This window comes from Arachis stenosperma, chromosome 9, assembly GCF_014773155.1.
Source record: "Arachis stenosperma cultivar V10309 chromosome 9, arast.V10309.gnm1.PFL2, whole genome shotgun sequence".
Classification (NCBI taxonomy): domain Eukaryota; kingdom Viridiplantae; phylum Streptophyta; class Magnoliopsida; order Fabales; family Fabaceae; genus Arachis; species Arachis stenosperma.
Genome location: NC_080385.1, coordinates 148,785,851 through 148,806,151, shown reverse-complemented (window position 1 = coordinate 148,806,151; position 20,301 = coordinate 148,785,851). Strand labels below are relative to the sequence as shown.

The 20,301-nt window shown below is 35.9% G+C and overlaps 2 protein-coding genes across 2 annotated transcripts; one reads left to right on the top strand and one right to left on the bottom strand.

Moving 5' to 3' along the window:
• Positions 1–346: 346 nt before the first annotated feature.
• On the top strand, positions 347–4,071 carry LOC130951623 (uncharacterized). The gene is made up of 4 exons (XM_057880318.1): positions 347–686; positions 1,111–1,965; positions 2,776–2,901; positions 3,717–4,071. Exons 2-4 carry the CDS (start codon positions 1,241–1,243, stop codon positions 3,742–3,744), a joined length of 879 nt encoding a protein of 292 aa, XP_057736301.1. The 5' UTR covers positions 347–686; positions 1,111–1,240; the 3' UTR covers positions 3,745–4,071.
• A 1,504-nt stretch (positions 4,072–5,575) lies between these two features.
• Positions 5,576–7,386, bottom strand: LOC130947353 (40S ribosomal protein S4-2). Its single transcript, XM_057876031.1, has 5 exons — positions 7,272–7,386; positions 6,874–6,951; positions 6,581–6,761; positions 6,305–6,402; positions 5,576–6,176 (listed from the first exon to the last, which is right to left on the bottom strand). Exons 1-5 carry the CDS (start codon positions 7,272–7,274, stop codon positions 5,742–5,744), a joined length of 795 nt encoding a protein of 264 aa, XP_057732014.1. The 5' UTR covers positions 7,275–7,386; the 3' UTR covers positions 5,576–5,741.
• Between the last annotated feature and the right edge of the window lie 12,915 nt (positions 7,387–20,301).

Sequence of the window (20,301 nt, the reverse complement as noted above, 5' to 3'; positions counted from 1 at the left end):
GAGATATTCATTTTTCAATCATTAATTTTCAACCTTCATTAATGTAAGTTCTTTCTTGGTAATATGAAAACTAAGTCACCCAACCATGATATTAATGGGCATCCATATCTATTGTGTTTATCACAACAAAATCATATATTTCTACTATTTTAAAAAACTGTGAATCAATTTTTCAAAAAATTAAAATTCGCGTATTGTTTCGTAATTCAAGAGTAAAAAGAAAAAAAAAAAAATTTTTGCTACTCTTCAAACGGAATCTAGATTACTTGTTTGAAAAATTGTGTCAAGTCAAAGCTTTTGTTTTTCCCAATGTCTCTTCCCTTAAAATGAAAACAGGAATGTTCCCTCAGCATTAGCCCTAATCACTGTTCTCTCTCTATCTCCCAGAGAAAAACAACGCCGACATCATTCCTTCATTCATACACACTACTCAAAAGATACTCCGGTGACCATACTCCAACGCCGGTGAACATTCTCATAAAACAAACAGAGAAAGGAAGAAATCTGAGACTCAGAAAGGAAAATGAAAAGGCAGGAAACACTTCTCACTGTGTCTGAACAAAAGAAAAAATTCGAACAAGATAATGAAGAAGGAAACGACGTCATCCAGCTCGTGGTGATTCCACCGCCGTGCTGGTCGCCTCGAGCACCGCCAGGGTCACTGCGCGCGACGTTCACTGACTCTGGTTAGATTTTATAAAAGTTGTTAATTTTTAACTCCACATTTACACCACTCTCCATGTACATTGTAACAAACTTTGCTGCTCTCATGTACAATGAGTTTAAAGTTTAAACGGTTGAATTAATGATACATGGTTATTTAAAATAAAAGTTTAGTCTATTTAAACAAATTTTGTTGAGTCAACTCTTTTGTTTTTAATTTTTAATTTTGAAAATCCGTTTGTTTATAGATACTCTGTTTCTTTTATTGTTTATAGATAACTTTCAGTATCTTCATTATGTCGGTCCATCCTAGAATGGGATTTTGAAAATGAAATAGAATTTAAAAATGAAACAGAATTTGAAAACGAAAACTTCCTATTTTTCCATAATCTAATTTAAAGTGACACACTCTATTGAAGCTTATATAAATCCTATTTCTAAAAATAGTAAACCAAGCAAGAACCTAAGAAGAAGAAGAAGAAGAAGAAGAAGAAGAAGAAGAAGAAGAAGAAGAAGAAGCAAGAAGCAAGAAGCAAGAAGAAGAAGAAGAAGAAGAAGAAGAAGCAAGAAGCTAAGAATGAGTGAAGAGGAACTAGGTACTTTCTCAATGATGGATCCTTTGGATATGATAGATCCTTGGGATATGATAGACTTGGATGCGGATAGAAGGAATATGGTAGAGCAGTGTGCCATTGACGTGGGTGGCAATCAACCACCTCAGCTACAGCCGCAGCCGGATGTAAGGGAGATTACAGTAGCTCAGTTTTTCAGTGACACGTGTGGTTATCAACCACATCAGTCTCACCCTCAGTTCGATATGGTTCTTGCTGAGTGTTTGCCAGAACCTCAGCCTCAGCCTCAGCCTCAGTCCCACCCTCATCCTCAGCAGTTTCAGCAGTTTCTTGCTGATTGTGGTTATCAACTACCTGAGTCTCAGCTTCAGCTCCAACCTATGCAACCTCAGGTCTGGACTTGGGAGGAGAACAAAGCCTTTGAGTCAGTTATTGCCAATTGTTTTGAGTATGCTAAACGCAACCGCTGGGAGCTGATTGCTGCTCGTCTCCCTGGAAAGACCCCGGCGCAACTGCAAGAACGCTTCAAGAAGCTGATGAAGGACATCAATGTCATCCATAACGGTTATACTTCAAACACTCCTCTGAATACTGCATTTGAGAACATGACTATGACAATGGCTGCTCCTACCACCACATTGGAACACAACCCTGTCTCCATCCCCATCATCAATGCAACAACAACAACCCCACCACCACCGCCTTATAACACTGATCATCAACATCACAGGTTTGTGCTCAACATATTTTCATTCTCTTTTTATTTCTTTATTTATTTTTAGCCGATACATATTTTCATTCTCTCCTCCCACTCTTTCTTTCTTTTTTTAATTACTTATTCTATTCTTCTTTTTTCTTAGAAGTTTTATGAACAAACTGTATAAACAATGAACGTTTTTTCCCTCTTGATTTGTTTTTTGAATAAATAAATTATTTTTAAATTACAATAATAAACTGTATATTTTTCTTTACAAAAAGAGTCAAAATAATCTTATACGAAGAAAAGAAAAAATTAAACTGACAAATTTTGTGGACTTGTTTGGCAAATTATTTTATGGGTAAATTACTATAATAAACCAAATGGCTTCCAAAATTACCCAAATCTCCCAAAATAAAAAAGGCTACCATGCAAAATGGTACTAAATCGAATCCATTAGATTTGAATTGCATGTAAACGCAAATTGTCTATAAATTGAAGCTAATGGCTTTGAATTCTATATAAACACTAAATCGAAACAATGAGATTCGATTTTTATTTGCATGTAAATCGAAACCCATAGATTTGATTTAGACACGCAATCCATGGTAAATCGAAATTCATAAATTTGATTTACAAACAACATCCCCCTCAATAATTTCCAGGTAGCCTTTTTGGTTTTGGGGATGTGGGTAATTTTGGGAGCCATTTGGTTTATTATAGTAATTTACACTTATTTTATCGTTAAATAATTTGCAAGGTGTTAATAAATAACACAAACATTTGTTTCGTTCTTTTTTGGAAAAGAAAAAAAAATTATATTGTTTATTTCTATCATGGCAGGGCGGAGGTAGTCGTCGCCACAGCAGAGAAGGCAGCACCAATGGAGGCAGCAACAAGGGAACAAAGCCAATCTGCCAACACCAACAATACAAAGAAATTTTCTCGTTGGACTGAAGATGAGCATAGGTATTTATTATATTATATTGCTTCTTTTTTCTTCTTATTTATTTATTTATTTATTTATCTATTATCTAGTCGAATATTGGTGTTTACACAAAAGAAGAAAGTGAAGCAACTAGTATTAGCATATAGGAGCACTTCTCTTGTTTTAAATATATCTCTACTTTGTTGTATGTTGTCTACAATATATAAGTCTAACATTCCTCTTTTGAAAGACCGACTCTGCTTCACTTCATTGCTTTCTTCTTAATCCAGCCTTTCCTATGTACTTGTGCATCAATAACTAGCAATTTGAAAGAGCTCTAAAGTAATTGCAAATGAGGCATAGTTTTGTTGATTGCTAAATTTGTTTTGTTTTGACAATGGTTGAGTGGTTGACATAATAACATTTCTGGTTGGACTGAAAACCAAAAAAGAAAAAAATTGTTACTAATTAAATAGTTAATGTTTTTGTTTAAAATTTTTTAGTGTAAAATTTGTTAATACTTATTTCAAAAATCATATTTTGGTAGATTATTTGTTAGAGGCTACCAAGCAGAAGGTACAAATTGGTCAAGAATTTCAGAATATTATGTCAAAACAAGAACTTATCATCAAATTGTCAGTCATACTCAGAAATATTTTATACGTAAAAAAAGATTAGCTAAAGGAGAAAAGTTAAGAAAAAGCATTTATGATGTAATTTGATCATTGTAAGTCATTTCTTTACTCTCAATTAGTTAGTCTAATTCAATTTCCACTAATATAAGAAATATTAAATTGGCTATTTTAAATTCTATTATCCATGATAGTTACACTATTTTAATTGTTTTCCAATGTAGGAATTGTACCCTAATCCAAAGGGTTTAATAGATGGAGGATTTGCTTAAAGGAGGAAGAACATGTAAATGTACTAAAGATTTTTATTTAGGTTGAAAAATGAAAATATAGGAACAATGAGGTAGGAATACAAGACTTGTCTGTGAACAGGAACATTCTAGATATAATTGTAATTCATAATTTTTCTTATTAATAATATTTGATTCCTAGCTCTTTGGCCTTGATGGCAATGCTGAAGGAGACGGTGAGCTAGTTTCTATCTAGAGTCTCGATGGCTATGCCGAAGGGGCTTTGGATGGGAGTGTAAGTTATTAGTTTAAAATATATTAATTATAAGAACTTTTTGAAAGCATTTGATCCATGGAAACTAGTTATAAAATATTTTTATGTAATTTTTATGCCATTATTAATGATTACTTTTTCATATTTTATTTGGTTGCCATTGGAAAGAGTTGAGTTAGTATAAAAAAAGCTTGACACAAATTAGATTATAGACGATGGATTTGACACTAATTAACTTGTTAAGTATTTATACAATTAGTGAATTACTCCAACTTACTGTGATGTATTTACATGGTGTTACTAATACAATTTTGTTTTATAAATGTTATTATTGCTTCCTTTTCATGAATCAAAATAGTTTGTAATTATATTTTTGTTCTTATTTATCGTGAAGTCTGAATCATATGTACCATGACAGCCTTAAATAGAAAAATGAAAGCAAGATGTAATAGAATTATCTCTTGCTTGTAGAAGAAGAAAATTATTTTCATTCCACAAAAAAGAAAAGAAAAGACATTCATAGAACAAAAGTTATACTAGTAGCCGTAGGTCACTCATGCATTCGCATGGCTTTAATCATGTTATTTTCTATTAAATTTAATCCTAATAGTTGTAAATGAAGCGGACAGAATGACTAAATTAGTGTTATGATTGATAATAATAAATATTTGCTTCATAAGGATAGTCCTATATTAGGATACAAACCTTCTTTCAAAGTATTTGTTGTATCAAATACCATATCTTTAATTTAAAAAAAACACACAAAATATCCCTTTTAAAATAAAAGTAGATTTTGTAATTGATTTTATAAGATAGTAATTTGTACATCTTATTTCTATGTGAAGTAAAAGATAATTTAATAAATTAATTTTAAGATAAAATTAATATAAATTCTAATCAAAAGATTTTATCTTTTTAATTTAATTTATTATGATTATCTTATCATATTCTTATTTTTTGTTGCATATTTGTACAATTTAAATATAAGAACTTTTATATATATATATACCATAAGAAAATTTCTATTGATTTTTGTCTCTTATGCAATTTTGAGTCTCAGTTTTGAGGATTTAAATTAAAAAAAAATTAATATCCATAATAAATTAAAACACCCAATTTTTTTATAATAATGAATAACAAAATCAGAAATTCCATTATTAAAAAATTTATAATTAATTGATAAATAAATAATATATAAAATTGATTTTTTTAAATTTTTTAAAATATATAAATTATAATTTATTGATATAAAATTATAAATTATATTTTTATTATTTCAATATGCTCGTAAGTCAATTTTTGTGAGTCTTACACTACACTTCCGTGTTGCGTTCTTATGTAATCACCATGTGATTTCACGATATATAGACTTTCTAGGGCCTCAAATAAACAAATTGTTATGCACGAATGCATGTCCATGTTGCTCTACGAAAGAGTTGGTCACAAAGTCACACTCCACATAAAATGGATCCTACATGTTTTAAGAAGAAAACCCACAATAGTGTGCCACTCTGCCCCATCGATTATTTACGAGAAGAAACTAACACGAGGGATAAAAAAAAAAAAGAAATCGAAGATGGGTGATGTAAACTTGTTCATAAATATTAAACGGCAGAATCAAGGCATAGTATAGAGCAAAATTTAATACCCAAAATTCAACAGCCAAAAATCTCGAGCTAAGTGAAAACAATAACATTAAATAATAAAACTAGCAAACACTCAAGTCTATTCATCCATAAGGAGATTTATGCAGTAACTGCTTGTTGTGAAGCAATCCTTTTCCTAGCTTCCTCAATGATTGTCAGCTTAATACCCTTGCCCTTGGGAAGTGAAACCCATGGTTTTGATCCCTTGCCAATGGTGAACACATTTCCCATACGGGTTGCAAATTCGTTACCAGTAGCATCCTGAACGTGGATTGTCTCAAAACTTCCCTTATGCTTCTCCCTGTTCTTGATCACTCCAACACGCCCCCTGTTCCTTCCCCCAGTGACCATAACAACATTCCCAACATCAAACTTGATGAAATCAACGATCTTGTTTTCCTCCAAGTCCAGCTTAATGGTGTCATTAGCCCTGATGAGCGGGTCAGGGTAGCGGATAGTACGACCATCAAAGGTGTTGAGGTATGGGATACCCTTCTGACCAAACTGCACTGAACGAACCTTGCATAGCTTAAACTGCAATATCAACAAGAAAAAACAACTGAGACCATAAAAACAGCTTGATAAAATACATATAGAAGAAATTGACACAAACATCATACAGTGTCCTATTGAATGAATATTCAGCAACCAAATAAAAGTACCTTAGCCTCCTCGTCCCTGATTGAGTGGAGACGGAATCTGCCCTTTGTGTCATAAAGAAGACGGAAGTTCTCATTTGTCTTGGGGATTGATACAACATCTGTAGGAAAACATAGAGAAAAGAAAAACAAACTATCATAAATCAACAACTCTTAACACAAAAATTTAAGCTCGATGTTTCATATGTTCAACCATCAAAGTAACAATAAAACAATAGTAATCATATCAACATGAATCAACAAAGCGACAAATGTTCCGAAATATCAAATGTAACATACCCATGAAGCCAGCTGGATACGTCTTGTCAGTCCTGACCTTGTTATCAACAAGGACATGACGCTGCATCAGAATAGCGATGACTTCACGATAAGTAAGAGCATACTTCAACCTGTTTCTCAAGATGAGTATGAGTGGGAGACACTCCCTGGATTTGTGTGGTCCAGAAGACGGTTTAGGTGCCTATGCAGGTACCCAGGAACAAACAAACAACGCATCAATTTCACGTAAGTCTAGAAAACACACCATGGAAATAATTTGGTAAGTATTAAAAATTACTGAAACTTTTACTCACAAAAGCACCACCGAGTTTGTCAAGCATCCAATGCTTGGGTGCATTGAGCCTCTTCAAATGCTTCTTTAATCCTCTCGCCTGTTGCAATCAGAACAACAAAAATCCAAATTCAAAAACCGGATTTGAACACCATTCCATAATATTGTACACTATCAAGAAACTAACAATATCAAAACAAAAATTCAAACTAACAAAAATACCACAAGAAATTCAATCTATAAGATAGAGGTTTCAGTCCATACACCATGGTAATATTCGCATTCGAAAGATTAACATCAAACCCTATGGTTGCAAAGCACAAAGATTTTGATGCAAATTGAGCAACAGAAGATGGATTAAATGAGTATAGAGATTCGATAAACATGAAATCAGAATGATGAAGGAAGAAGGTAGCGAACCATGATGAGAATGCGAGGTTTGAGACGAGATCTGAGGGTGCAACCTAGCTAGGGCTTCAATCGTCTCCTTCCTCCTCCGGCAGCAAGCTCAACAAAATAGAGAAAGAGAGTAGCGGCTACTTAAAAGGTTATTCCATAAACCCTAACTTCACTCCTTCGTGGGCATCTTCTGGGCCGTTCTATTTTAGACGGCCCAATATGATTACAATGGGCCCAAATAGCAGTTTTCAGGTGACAACAGGTTTGCGCTGCTAGCTTAAAAACAAAATAGCTGACCCATCGACCAAAAATATAAAAAAAAGCTGACTGAGGGGAAAAAAATTTGAGAGTTCTTAAATTTCTACTAATTCTCTTGATCATAAGTTTGATATTTAGAACCATAGAGTCTGATAGGCAAGTATAAGTAGTAACTTTTTAGATGGGAAAATTATTTTAAAGAACCGTTAAGGAAGATTTAATTATTAAAAGGATCTTTAATACTAAAATTATTAAGAAGGACTAAATCTTTTTATAATATTTAAAAAAAAATCAAATTTTTTTATAAGAAGATAAATATATCATTAATTATTTGTTTATTTATTTTTTATAATCTTTAATATATGCTGTTTGATTCTCAACACTATATAAATATGTATGAATATTCACTTGGGATTAATTATGTTAATTAATTTATAAAAAAATTACTCTAAAAAATCGTTAGAAAAATTTAATTATTAAAATATTAATTCTTAATTATTATTTATTTATTTATTTTAATTTTTATATTAACAATTTTTATTTTTTTTAAAAAATTTTAGTAATTTTTATTATTTATTTATTTATTTATTTATTTTTTACTTTTATGATTTTTGTCTTTTTTTTCTCATTAGGTAAAGATTATAAAAATAAAAAAAGTAAATAAAAATAAATAAATAATTAATAAAAATCATTAAAATTTTAAGAGAAATAAAATTTATTAACATAAAGACTATAAAAAATAAATAAATAAATAAATAAAGATATATTTATTTCTTTTATAAAAAGATTTAATTCGTTTTTTAAATATTATAAAAAAATTAAGTCTTTTTTAATAATTTTAGTATTAAAATTTTTTTTAATAATTAAAATTTTCTAACCGTCCTTTAGAATAATTTTCCTTTTTTATTGTATAATCATTATGTCTTAGCTTTCGTAATTAGCTTTTTGTTTATTCAAAAACGAATTTTAATAGAGTTAGAAACTAGTCGTTGACTTCCAACCTTCGAATATTTAAGAATTTATGTTTAATAAAATGTTCATCGACAATTTTTAGTAATTCCATAAAAAGAAAAAAATTGCAGATGTTGTATGACAAAAAAAATATCCTCAACTCTCAAAGACTCGCAATGCAATGGATTTGTATTTTGTAGCGCCAAAAAACAAAAGCTGCACTCCATGTTACTGGTCAACAAAGGTTCAAATAAAAATTTGTCTAACAGCAAAAGTATTAAAAATAATTTTTTCATAATTTATTCAATTAAATGGACAATACTAAAAATATTTTAAGTAGTAAAATATAATAGTAGAAATTAAATAATCAGACACTAGAATTTTAACGTAAGAAAATTCTAAAAGAGAGACAAAAAATTCACAAGACCTAGTCCAGAAAAATTTTTTACTATCAAAATAATGGGTACACAAACAATTTTCCTAGTAACACTAGAGCATCTCAACAATCAACAAAATACATTATCAAAACTGATGGAATCAACATGAACCCTCTACAAAGTGGGTATCTCAAATTAGGCAAAAGAGAAGGCAATACAATTAACAAGTTATATCATAATGTTCATCTCTACACAAAGAATAACATACTAAATTGGCTTGCCCTTTTCCCCAAATTTCTCTTCTCTTCGACGTCGTGCTTTCTGTTTCCTTCTTTCTTTTCTTTTTGAAAAGAGAGGCTTCCCAATCTCTCACACTTCTCCCGTGGCTATCAGCCACTTTGTTTCATTTATTTATTTATTTATTTTTATTTTAAAACTTGTGGGCCCTACTTGGTTGGGGATCCACCAACAAATCTCTCCCTCACAAACTCAAGTGGGGATAGGCTGCTCGCCTTCTCTTTGTAGGAATCAAACTACACTACAGATAAACTCTTAGTCATCATATCTGAACCATTATCATCAGTATGGATCTTCTCAAGTGCATATAACTTCATCTCAAGCGCTTGACGTATCCAATGATACCTCACCTCTATGTGCTTCGATCTAGAATGAAACGTCGGATTCTTACTGAGATGGATAGCACTTTGACTGTCACAAAATGACACAAACTTCTCTTGATTGATGCCTAACTCTTGTAGAAATTTCTTCATCCACAAGAGTTCCTTAGAAGCTTCAACAACAGCAATGTATTCTGCCTCTGTAGTAGACAAAGCAACACATTTCTGAAGTCGAGATTGCCACGACACAGCTCCCCCTGCAAAAGTCATCATATAACTAGAAGTAGACTTCCTTGAATCAAGATCCCCAACCATATTCACATCTATGTAACCATCCAACACAGATTGGCCACTCCCAAAGCATAAACAAACTCTAGAAGCATACTTCACTGCTTGCCAGTGTTCCTTGCCAGGATTAGAGAGAAACCGACTAACAACTCCGACGGCATGAGCAATATCCGGCCTGGTGCAAACCATAGCATACATCAAACTGCCAACTGCAGATGCATATGGAATCTTCTTCATTTCTGCTTTCTCTTTCTCACTTGTAGGACATTGCTGCGAACTCAGCTTGAAATGACTAGCAAGTGGAGTATTAACAGGTTTGAAATTACTCATGATAAACCTTTCTAAAACCTTCTCAATATACTTCTGCTGTAACAACCACAGTTTCCCATTCTTCCTGTCAAGAGTGATACTCATGCCAAGGATTTTCTTTGCAGGACCCAAATCCTTCATAGCAAAGGATCTATTCAAGTCTTTCTTAAGACTTTCAATCTTCTTAGTGTCATGACCAACAATCAACATGTCATCAACATAAAGCAAGAGAATTATAAAATCACCATCAGAGAATTTCTTAACATACACACAATGATCAGAAGAAATCTTATTGTACCCATGACCTTCCATGAAGGAATCAAACTTCGTGTACCACTGCCTTGGCGCTTGTTTCAGCCCATATAAGCTCTTCTTCAACTTGCATACAAGGTGCTCCTTTCCTTTAACCTCGAAACCCTCTGGTTGCTCCATATAAATTTTTTTATCTATGTCACCGTGAAGGAATGCAGTTTTCACATCAAGCTGCTCAACCTCTAAATTCAAGCTAGCCACCAATCCAAGCACAAGTCGAATAGAGGACATCTTCACAACTGGAAAAAAAAAATCTCCTCAAAATCAACACCTTTCTTTTGCTTAAAGCCTTTCACAATCAATCGAGCTTTGTACCTTGGCCGTGAGACATTTTCATCCGCTTTCAATTTGAACACCCATTTATTCTTGAATGCTCTCTTACCCTTTGGCAACTTCACCAATTCAAAAGTATGATTCTCATGTAAGGATTTTATTTCTTCTTGCATGGCCTTCAACCAATCTTCTTTATGCTCATCAGACATAGCTTCCTGGTAGCTTTCTGGCTCTCCAGTCTCAGTGTTCATCACATACTCATGAGGAGAGTATTTTTGAGAAGGATGACGCTCTATAGTAGATCTTCTCAATTCAGGCTCAACTGGTGGTTCAGGTGAAACTTCAACATCTGTCACCTCAAGTTGAGGTGTAGGTTCATCATGCAAATCATCACCATCATTATCAACTTGTACATCTCCTCCATCAACAGGAGGTCTAGTGGAAGGACCAGGTTCATCATCAGCAGAACGTCTAACAGTTACTGTTGGCTTATCTGTCTTCTTAAGATCTTCAATAGTTTGGTCTTCAAGAAAAATCACATCTCGGCTTTTAATTATCTTCTTGCTCACCGGATCCCATAATCTGTAACTAAAGTCTTCGTGATCATAACCCATGAAGATACACTGCTTTAACTTCCCATCAAGTTTAGACCTTTCATCTCTTAGAATGTGAACAAAAGCTCTACAGCCGAATACTCTCAAGTGACTATAGGAGACATCTTTCCCTCTCCAAACTTTTCCTGGAACATCACCATTAAGTGGAACTGAAGGAGAAAGATTGATCAGATCTACTGCAGTCCTCATCGCTTCACCCCAAAAGGATTTAGGCAACTTTGCATGAGAGAGCATACACCTAACTCTATCATTGATAGTAAGATTCATTCTCTCAGCAACTCCATTATGTTGAGGAGTCTTAGGAACCGTCTTCTCAAGCTTAATCCAATGTCCTTTACAATATTCTTCAAATGGACTCCTGTATTCACCACCATTATCTGCTCGAATACATTTCAATTTCCTTCCTGTTTCTCTTTCAACACTTGCATGAAAGTGTTTGAAGATACCGAGCACCTCGTCTTTAGATTTCAAAATAAAAGCCCACACTTTTCGAGAATAATCATCAATAAAAGTAACAAAATATGATGCACCACCTAGTGTCTTAGCATCCATAGTGCAAACATCAGTGTGAACTAAATCTAGAACATGTGATCTCCTATGAGGTCCAGAATTATGAAATGATACTCTAGCATGCTTACCAACAAAACAATGAGTGCAAATATTTAAAGTTGTACCTTTCATGGGAAGTGAGTGCTTCTTGGCTAAGATGCTTAGTCCTTTCTCGCTCAAGTGACCAAGACGTATATGCCACAAATCAGAAGAGGAATCATCAGCTACATTCACGTCTTCTTTGCACAACTTTGCTTGCAACCGATAGAGAGTAGTGAGACTATTGTCTTCTCTAGCAACAATGAGAGCCCCTTTGGTAATCTTGCATTTTTCCACTACTAAAGGAAGTGCAATACCCCTCTTGATCCAATGCCTTCATTGAAATGAGATTGAACCGTATATCTGGCGCATGCCTAACATTCTTCAACTACAACTTGCATCCCATGTTGGTTTCAAGCCACATATCACCCATACCAATGATATCACACACTCCTTTATCTCCCAATTTGATCTTGCTAAAATTTTCAGCAGTATAGGAAGTGAAAAATTCACATTTCAGAGTGACATGACATGAGACACCAGAGTCTATAATCCAAGTGGAATCATCACAGACAAAATTCACATAATTTTCATCATATGTGATAAGAATATCTTCATAAACAATAGCAGCAGTTTCTTTATCACTATCTTTACCTTTGTCTTCGTTTCTTCCCTTTGATTGTTCTCTTTCAAGAATCTGCAATACCTCTTGATGCCCCAGCTTGGCACAATGGTGACAAATGAACTCCTTTTTTGGCTTGTACTTTCCTCTTAACTTGCTTCGACTCTCTGACCTGTCAGAACTGTGAGGTTTTCTACTTTGACTTTTCCCCCGTGACTCTGAAACAAGTGCTTCTGACTGGGAGGAGGCATTAGTCAAACCTCGCTCTCTTCTTCTGGCTTCTTCATTCAACATGCTCTCTTTAACCATTGCTAACATCAACTTCCCATTTGAAGCTGAGTTAGTCAGTATCACAACCAGAACTTTCTAACTATCAGGCAAAGAGCTCAACAATAACAAGACTTGCAACTCATCATTTAAAGTGATTTCATTATTTGTCAGCTAGTTCACCGTCTCCTGAAAAATGCTCAAGTGCTCCGGCATTGATTTACCTTCAACATACTTCATATTGACAAGCTTCCTAATCAAGAATGCTTTGTTTTGCACATTCTTTCTCTCATATAACTCCTTCAATTTCTTCCACATCTTCTCGGCATTCGTTTCAGTGTCAACATGTGGATACACGCTAAGATCAAGCCATTGCCTAATCAAAGCAACTGCCTTCCGATTCAGCTTCTTCCATTTAGCATCGAATTTAGTACCTTTGGATTCATCTCCCTCCACCGGATCATACAAGTCCTTGCTATACAACATATCTTCTATGAGGGTCTTTCAAATTGAATAATTTTGGGAATTCAGTTTGACCATATTCGGTCCATGAGTATTTTCCTCCATTTAATCAGCACAGAGATAAACAACCAAAACTCTAGATACCACTTTGTTAGGAAAACTCAACAAAAGGTTCAAACAAGAACCTGTCTAACAGTGGAAGCACCAATAATAATTTTCTCATAATCTGTCTAATTAAATGGGCAATACCAAAGATACTCCAAGCCGCAAAATATAATGGCAGAAATTAAATAACCAGACACCAGAATTTTAATGTTGGAAAACCCCTAAAAGAGGGACAAAAAACCCACGGGACCTAGTCCAAAAAAATCTTCCACTATCAGAATAATAGGTACACAAACAGTCTTCCTAGTGACACTAGGATATCTCAACAATCAACAAAATACATCATCAAAATTGATGGAATCAACATAAACCCTCTACAAAGTGGGTATCTCAAATTAGGCAAAATAAAAGGCAATACAACTAGCAAGTTATATCCTAATGTTCATCTCTACACCAAGAATAACATACTAAAATTTCATAAGAAATGGAGCAAGTTTACCAAGTCAATATGATCAAAATTGGCTTGCCCTTTTTCCCCAAATTTCTCTTCTCTTTGACGCCGTGCTTTTTGTTTCCTTCTTTCTTTTCTTTTAGAAAAGAGATGCTTCCCAATCTTTCACACTTCTCCCGTGGCTATTAGCCACTTTGTTTCATTTATTTATTTTTTTATTTTAAAACTTGTGAGCCCCACTTGGTTGGGGACCCACCAACAATATGTTCCACTGAAGAGGCATATGTTTGGATATAATTCTATTTTCATTCTTGCTTTTCTACTCTTTCTCAATTGGAGACCTCTTATATCTTGTTTGAGGTAGTGAAGGGTGGTAGAGAATGATCCCTTTAGCTTTTCTTCTCAAACAAAGTATTAACAGAATAATATTCTGTGAGAACCAAGTTGTTTGGGTTACAAAATATATATAGTATTAATATTATTATCATTATTTCTTTCTTTTTTTTGTTTTTTTTGTCATTGTACACACTACTCACACACACAACACATCTACTCACATGCATTAGAGATAATTCTTAAACTACGCACATCTAAGCCTTAATCGAAAATTGAATCTAAATGCAATATTTAAGAAGCATATTCATATGGAAAATTTTCTGGTGAGCAAGCTGAAAATAAACATGTAATGCTAACGCTATGTGTCAAATTTAAACTGCAATGCATATAAGTTTTATTGATTGTGGAGTAACTATGAGTTTTCGTTTTTTATTTTTGATAAGTGAAATTAATGATATTAATTCGTGTTTAAGTGTTCATGTATGAAATGTATTTGGACTAGTTAAAAGAATTTAGGTGGTGGACTAAAGTGGAAGGGATGTTTTTTCTAGAGTGTGAACTTTAGTAGCAGTCATTATATGGAATAAAAGAGAAGGAAGATTGTTAGAAACAAGAGACTAAACTGAAGATAGGATGGTATATTATTGAGTGTATTCAAGTCATCTGGAATAATACAATATAGAAAGGTATTTATAGATGCTAAGAGAATCGTAATAATAAAGACGTAATATTTTATAATAAATATTCAGTTATACTAATTGATCCTAATTATATTCTAACATCTCCCTCAAACTCAAATGACAATTTGAGTTTGAAACTTATTTAAAACAACGAAATAAAGAGAAAAAAATTACATAAACTAATAAAACGGGTGCAGACGGAACTGCCGGAAGGAAGCGCAGATGGAACTGCCGCTTGTCTGAAGGAAGCACGGATGGAACTGCCGCTTATCTGAAGGAAGCGCAGATGGAACTGCCGCTTGTCTGAAGGAAGCGCAGACGGAACTACCGCTTGTCTGAAGGAAGCGCAGACGGAATTACCGCTATCTGAAGGAAATGCAGACAGAACTGCCAAAAAGAAACGCAAACGAAAATGCCACAAGAAAACACAGACAAAACGCAGACAGAACTGCCACGAGAGAACGCAGACGGTACTGCCACAAAAGAACGCAGATTGAACTGCCACGAGAGAACGCAGATGGAACTGTCGAAAGAGAGAGCGAAAATTATATGATTTCTTCATGAGAATAGGTAAGCAGTGGATGACAATGATGTTTGATCATTCAAATCGAAAAAACACAAGACAGAGAGAACATGCTAGTCGGTGAGCTGAAAAAGTGTCAAAGGAGTGACAAAAGGGAAAGAATAATGGTATAGAAAAAAATACAAAAATTACGGTGATTTCACTGCAAGAAAAACAACCTATCCTCTTCAAGGAGGATACCATGACTCTGATACCATGTTAGAAACAAGAGACTAAACTGGAGAAAGGATATTATATTATTGAGTGTATTCAAGTCACCTGGAATGATACAATATAGAAAGGTATTTATAGATGCTAAGGAATTGTAATAATAAAAACGTAATATTGTATAATAAATATTCAGATATACTAATTGATCATAATTATATTCTAACAGAGATAATTGAAAAATGAAATTGGTTTCGACTAGACAACATAATTTTTTATTATACAAGATATAATAGGCACAAAAACATAGATGATGATCAAAAGAGGGAAAAAATGAAGATAAAAATTTTAAGTTTGAAAAATAATTGAAAACAATAAATAATAAACTTAACTATCTTTTTTTAACATGTTATTTTTCCTAATATCATGCACATATAAGTTGATGTAGTTTATGTTAAGTAAAATGAAAATTTTTTGTTTTTTTAACTTATTATGAATGTATTTAAGAAAATGTGCAAAATTTATATTTTATCATATATAAACATGTTATAATATTATATTTATATTATCTATTATATACAACTGTTGAGGTGAGAATTGTTCACACCTCACAGTCAATAAACAATATTCAATATGACCGTGAAAAAAAATATGTTATTATACTTTGTATATAGATTTACGACACAAACAATTTTTATGACGATATAATATGTTCGTTACCTGAGGGACCTCGGGTGCTCGACGGGTCTGGTGGTGCGGAGAGAATGAGTGGGTGAGGCCTTGAACGGACTTGGAGCGGAAGTGGAGGTGTGAGATGAAAGATGGTGACGTCGGAGACGGCGTGGACCGGGGGGTGGCCACCTGCAAAGACACTCCGACGATCAAGTCAGTGTCCGTACGAGGAGATAGCCGAATTAGGTAAGATGTCACATACCTTGAGGGGAGAGCTTGGACTCTTCCCTTATATACTATGCTGGGTGGGCTCATAGGTGACCTAGCCCACTGGCCAGAAAGCTTCCATGAGTTGAGGTTTAGATCTCAGGGCTGGGTGCATTTGATTTACTCGCCGCATCGGGACGCATCTTCTTTCTCGGGAGCTCGTTGATAACGTCTGTGTTCTTCATGCGTTGCTGGCTCGTTTCTCCCTTGGGGCTTCCTCCTTGGCTTCTGCGCTAGGCATTAAATGCCCATCATTTCGTGATTTGAAAGTAGCGTGAAATGACAATTATGCCCCTGTCTTTTGGCGCTCCTTTGATGGCTATGTCTTTTGGGCATGCCCTTTTTTATTTTATAACTTCTTCTTCACTCTTCTTTTCTTCTTCTTCCGTTTTCTCTTATCACTGTTGCCTCTATTTATCTCCCTGTTTTCACTGCTACTTCAATCTTCTTGTTGCTGCTTCAATCTTCTAGTTGTTGCTTCAATCTTCGGATTCCTTTTTTTCTACGGATTCTTCCTGCATTTTCTTGGTATGTTCTTTTTACAGCTTTCCTTGCTTTTTGCTTTCCTTTGGCATTCCCTTGTGCGTTTTCTTTTGTGCATGTCTAGGTTTTGTTTGTTTTGGCCGCGTCTTCTTTTTGTTCATATTTTAGCTTTTGATTAAGTTCTGGGTTAGTATAAGGGTGCAAGGGGGTGGTTCAGGGAATTGTAGCTTGTTTTTACTGTTTTTAGGGTTCCCGACCTCCCGTGCCACATGTTTACTTCCCTAGGGGTTCGTCTTCCTTTTTCTCCCTTCGTAATGGGTTTGTTGAAACCGGTGCGACGTTGCTCCGTCACAGTTGTACCCGAATAGTTGGGCCGCTATTCGTTGTTTTGAAATGGTCTGCGAGTACCTAGAGATCTCGGTCTCCGTGGATGTTTTTCTCTACCTCTTCATCCTCTCCAACCCTTCTCGGGAGGAGAAAATGAAGAAAGGGTATATGTCCTTTAGGGCTCAACAAAGTCGTCAGATCTTTGGCCTCTTTGAAGACTCTTTTCATGGCTTCAGATCAACTTTCTTTAAAGTCAGACCGGTTGAGGGCCATCAACCTTTCTGGCTTACTGCGGAGGGAGAAAGGCGGATCCCGACCTATTGGAGTTTTGGGACGGGGTCTGATTACTTGATCAAAATTTCCTATAATTGGTTGAGTTTGGAAGAGCGTAATATTGTCGACGTCCTGTTGGCTATTTTTGGCGAGAAAAATCTTAACCCTCATATGGTTTTGGGGGATCGGGAGATCAGTCAGTCTTATGTTGGTAAGCTCTTTGTTTACTTGTATCTTTACTTTGTTTTGCTTTTCCTTGCTCACATCCTGTTTTCGCCTGCAGTTTCCATGGCTGGTGGAAAAACTACTATGGCTGAGCTGATGAACCTTCTTCAAGGGAGCGATGAGGACTCCTCGGTGACTCCTTCGGTAGATCATGGTCAAGAGGACGCTGGTGAGGGTAGTGGTCAGGTCATTGGGGCTGACCAGGGGCAAGTGGAGTCGGCTAAGGTCCTGCCTAAAACTACCCTAGGGAATGCAAACGCTGAGGAGGATATCCCTTTTGAGGAAGAGGGTTCGACGTCTGATGATGATGACCTACAGATTGTTGATAACCCAAAGAAGATAAAGCTAGACTTGGAAAAGGCTCTTTTTGTTATGGAAAAGAATTTCGATGCTGGGGGCTTCATTGAGTCCCAACTGCTTCCTGGAACCAAGGAGCTCTTCCAGGATGCCGACCTTGCAAGTCAGGCGAGATGGATTTATCGTAGGCTTCTCCGAGCTGCCGTAATTGCCAAGAAGGTGGAAACTATCTTGGAAAATGTTCATTCCTTGGAGGGAAAACTTTAGAACTCCCAGAAGGATCTGACGGATTCGAGATCTCAGGAGGAGTCTCTGAAGTTAAAATTGGCGGAGAGGGAGGAGAAGGCAGAGGAGGATGCTAAGGAGATCAATAGGTTGGGGGAGCGAGACCTCTCTCTAATGAGTTCTTTGAATGCTTCTCGCGCTGAAACTGTGGCTGCTGAGAAGAAGGTTAAGGACTTGGAGGAGAAGCTTGCTTTGGCAGAGAGCTCGGCTGCAGCTACTCGCCAAGAGATGTCCTCTTTGAAGAAGAAGAATAAGGGGATTGCGAAGGGGGCTCGGGAGGCCGTGAAGCTTACTGAGGAGGGGATTAAGGCTCAAGTGGCTGTGTTAGCTCCCGACCTCGACCTTACTCAAATTGGGGCATTCAAGACGGTTAAGGATGGGAAGATCGTAGATATCCCCATGCCTTGAGATTGATACATCTCATTTCCTTCTTTTCTCCTTTTATCTTTGTATTTCTTGCTTTTGCTTTTGGGCCTGTTTGTGGCGCCTTTGGATTGTAATGGATACTTTGACATTTTACTTTTAATTAGGCCGTTTGTGGTTTTGCATTGGTATTCGCTTGCTCGGGCCATCGTGGCTTTTCTTACTTTACTATTTTGATTATCCCGGCCATCGTGGCTTTTTGGTGTTTGGTTTACCGTTTTTTGGTATTTATCGTTTTTGTTGCTTTAAGTTGCGCATTTAACTTTGGGTCCCTTTGGTTCCCGAGGTAATCAGTCCCGGGTTTCCGTTAGGTCGATCGTTTGTCGTTTTATCGTATTATTGCGTTGTTGTGGCGTGTTGATGTATATCTTGCAAAAATGAGGTAACTATGCATGCATATATAGAATTTAAAACAAGGGAATAATGTAATATGTCATTAAGTGGAAAAGGATAAAGAAATGGAAAGAAATTTAAAGTGTTGGGGGAGTAGGATCGTTAGGCCGTGTGGTCGTTTCTTCTTACGAGTAGAACCCTTTTAGATTTGCCATATTCCAGGTCCTCGGCACCTCGCTTCCATCTAGCCTCTCTAGCTTGTAGGCACCCTTGCCGAGGACTTCCCTTACCCTATAAGGTCCTTCCCCATTCGCGGCCAACTTGCCTTCTCTCGGGGTTGGTGGTCCTATGTCGTTGCGTCGTAAGACCAGATTGCCTTCTCCGAGACTTCTCTTCAGTATGTTGCTGTTGTACCTTAGGGCTATCCTGTGCTTGATTGCTATTTCTGTCAGGTGTGCCATCTACCTTCTTTCGTTGACCAGGTGTTTTTCGACTGCCTCGTTTCCCCTTCGAGGAGTAACCTCGGACTTGGCTCCCCGATCTCGACTGGGATGACTGCGTTGACCCCGTATCTGAGTAAGAAGGGGATTTCACCAGTCGATGATTGGGGAGAGGTTCTATAAGACCATAATACCGAGACTAGCTCGTCTGCCGATAAGCCATTCCTCCCTTCAAGTCGTTTCTTTAGCCCTTTTAAGATGACTTTATTGGCTGCTTCTACCTGGTCGTTGCTCTGGTGGTGCTCAACTGAAGAGAACTTCTACTTGATTCCTAGTCCTGATAAGAATTCTTTGAACTTCTTGTCGATGAACTGCGTCCCATTATCTGATATGATAGATTATGGGATTCCGAATCTGGTGACTACTTGCCTCTACATGAATTTTTGACAATTAGCCGAAGATATGCTGGCCAGTGGTTCGGCTTCTACTCATTTGGTGTAGTAGTCTATGGCTACTATTAAGTATTTTACTTGTCCTAGCCCAGGTGGGAATGGCCCTAAGAGGTCGAATCCCTATTGGGTGAAAGGTCATGGTGCCATCATCAGACTGAGTTCTTCGGGTGGAGCTTTGTGGAAGTTGGCATTTTCTTGGCATTTTTTGCATTTTTTGACGAACTCCCGAGCGTCCGACATCATTGTGGGCCAATAATACCCTGCCCTGATGAGCTTTCTTGCTAACGACCTTCCTCTAATATGGTGACCTCAACACCCCTCATGGACTTCGCTT

Coding starts and splice junctions, on each gene's coding strand:
- LOC130951623 (XM_057880318.1), top strand. CDS start 1,241: ATGAGTGAAGAGGAACTAGGTACTTTCTCAATGATGGATCCTTTGGAT. Junction 1,966..2,775: donor ACTGATCATCAACATCACAG/GTTTGTGCTCAA, acceptor CTATCATGGCAG/GGCGGAGGTAGTCGTCGCCA. Junction 2,902..3,716: donor TGGACTGAAGATGAGCATAG/GTATTTATTATA, acceptor TTTCCAATGTAG/GAATTGTACCCTAATCCAAA.
- LOC130947353 (XM_057876031.1), bottom strand. Junction 6,762..6,873: donor ACAAACTCGGTGGTGCTTTT/GTGAGTAAAAGT, acceptor GTACCTGCATAG/GCACCTAAACCGTCTTCTGG. Junction 6,403..6,580: donor GTATCCAGCTGGCTTCATGG/GTATGTTACATT, acceptor GTTTTCCTACAG/ATGTTGTATCAATCCCCAAG.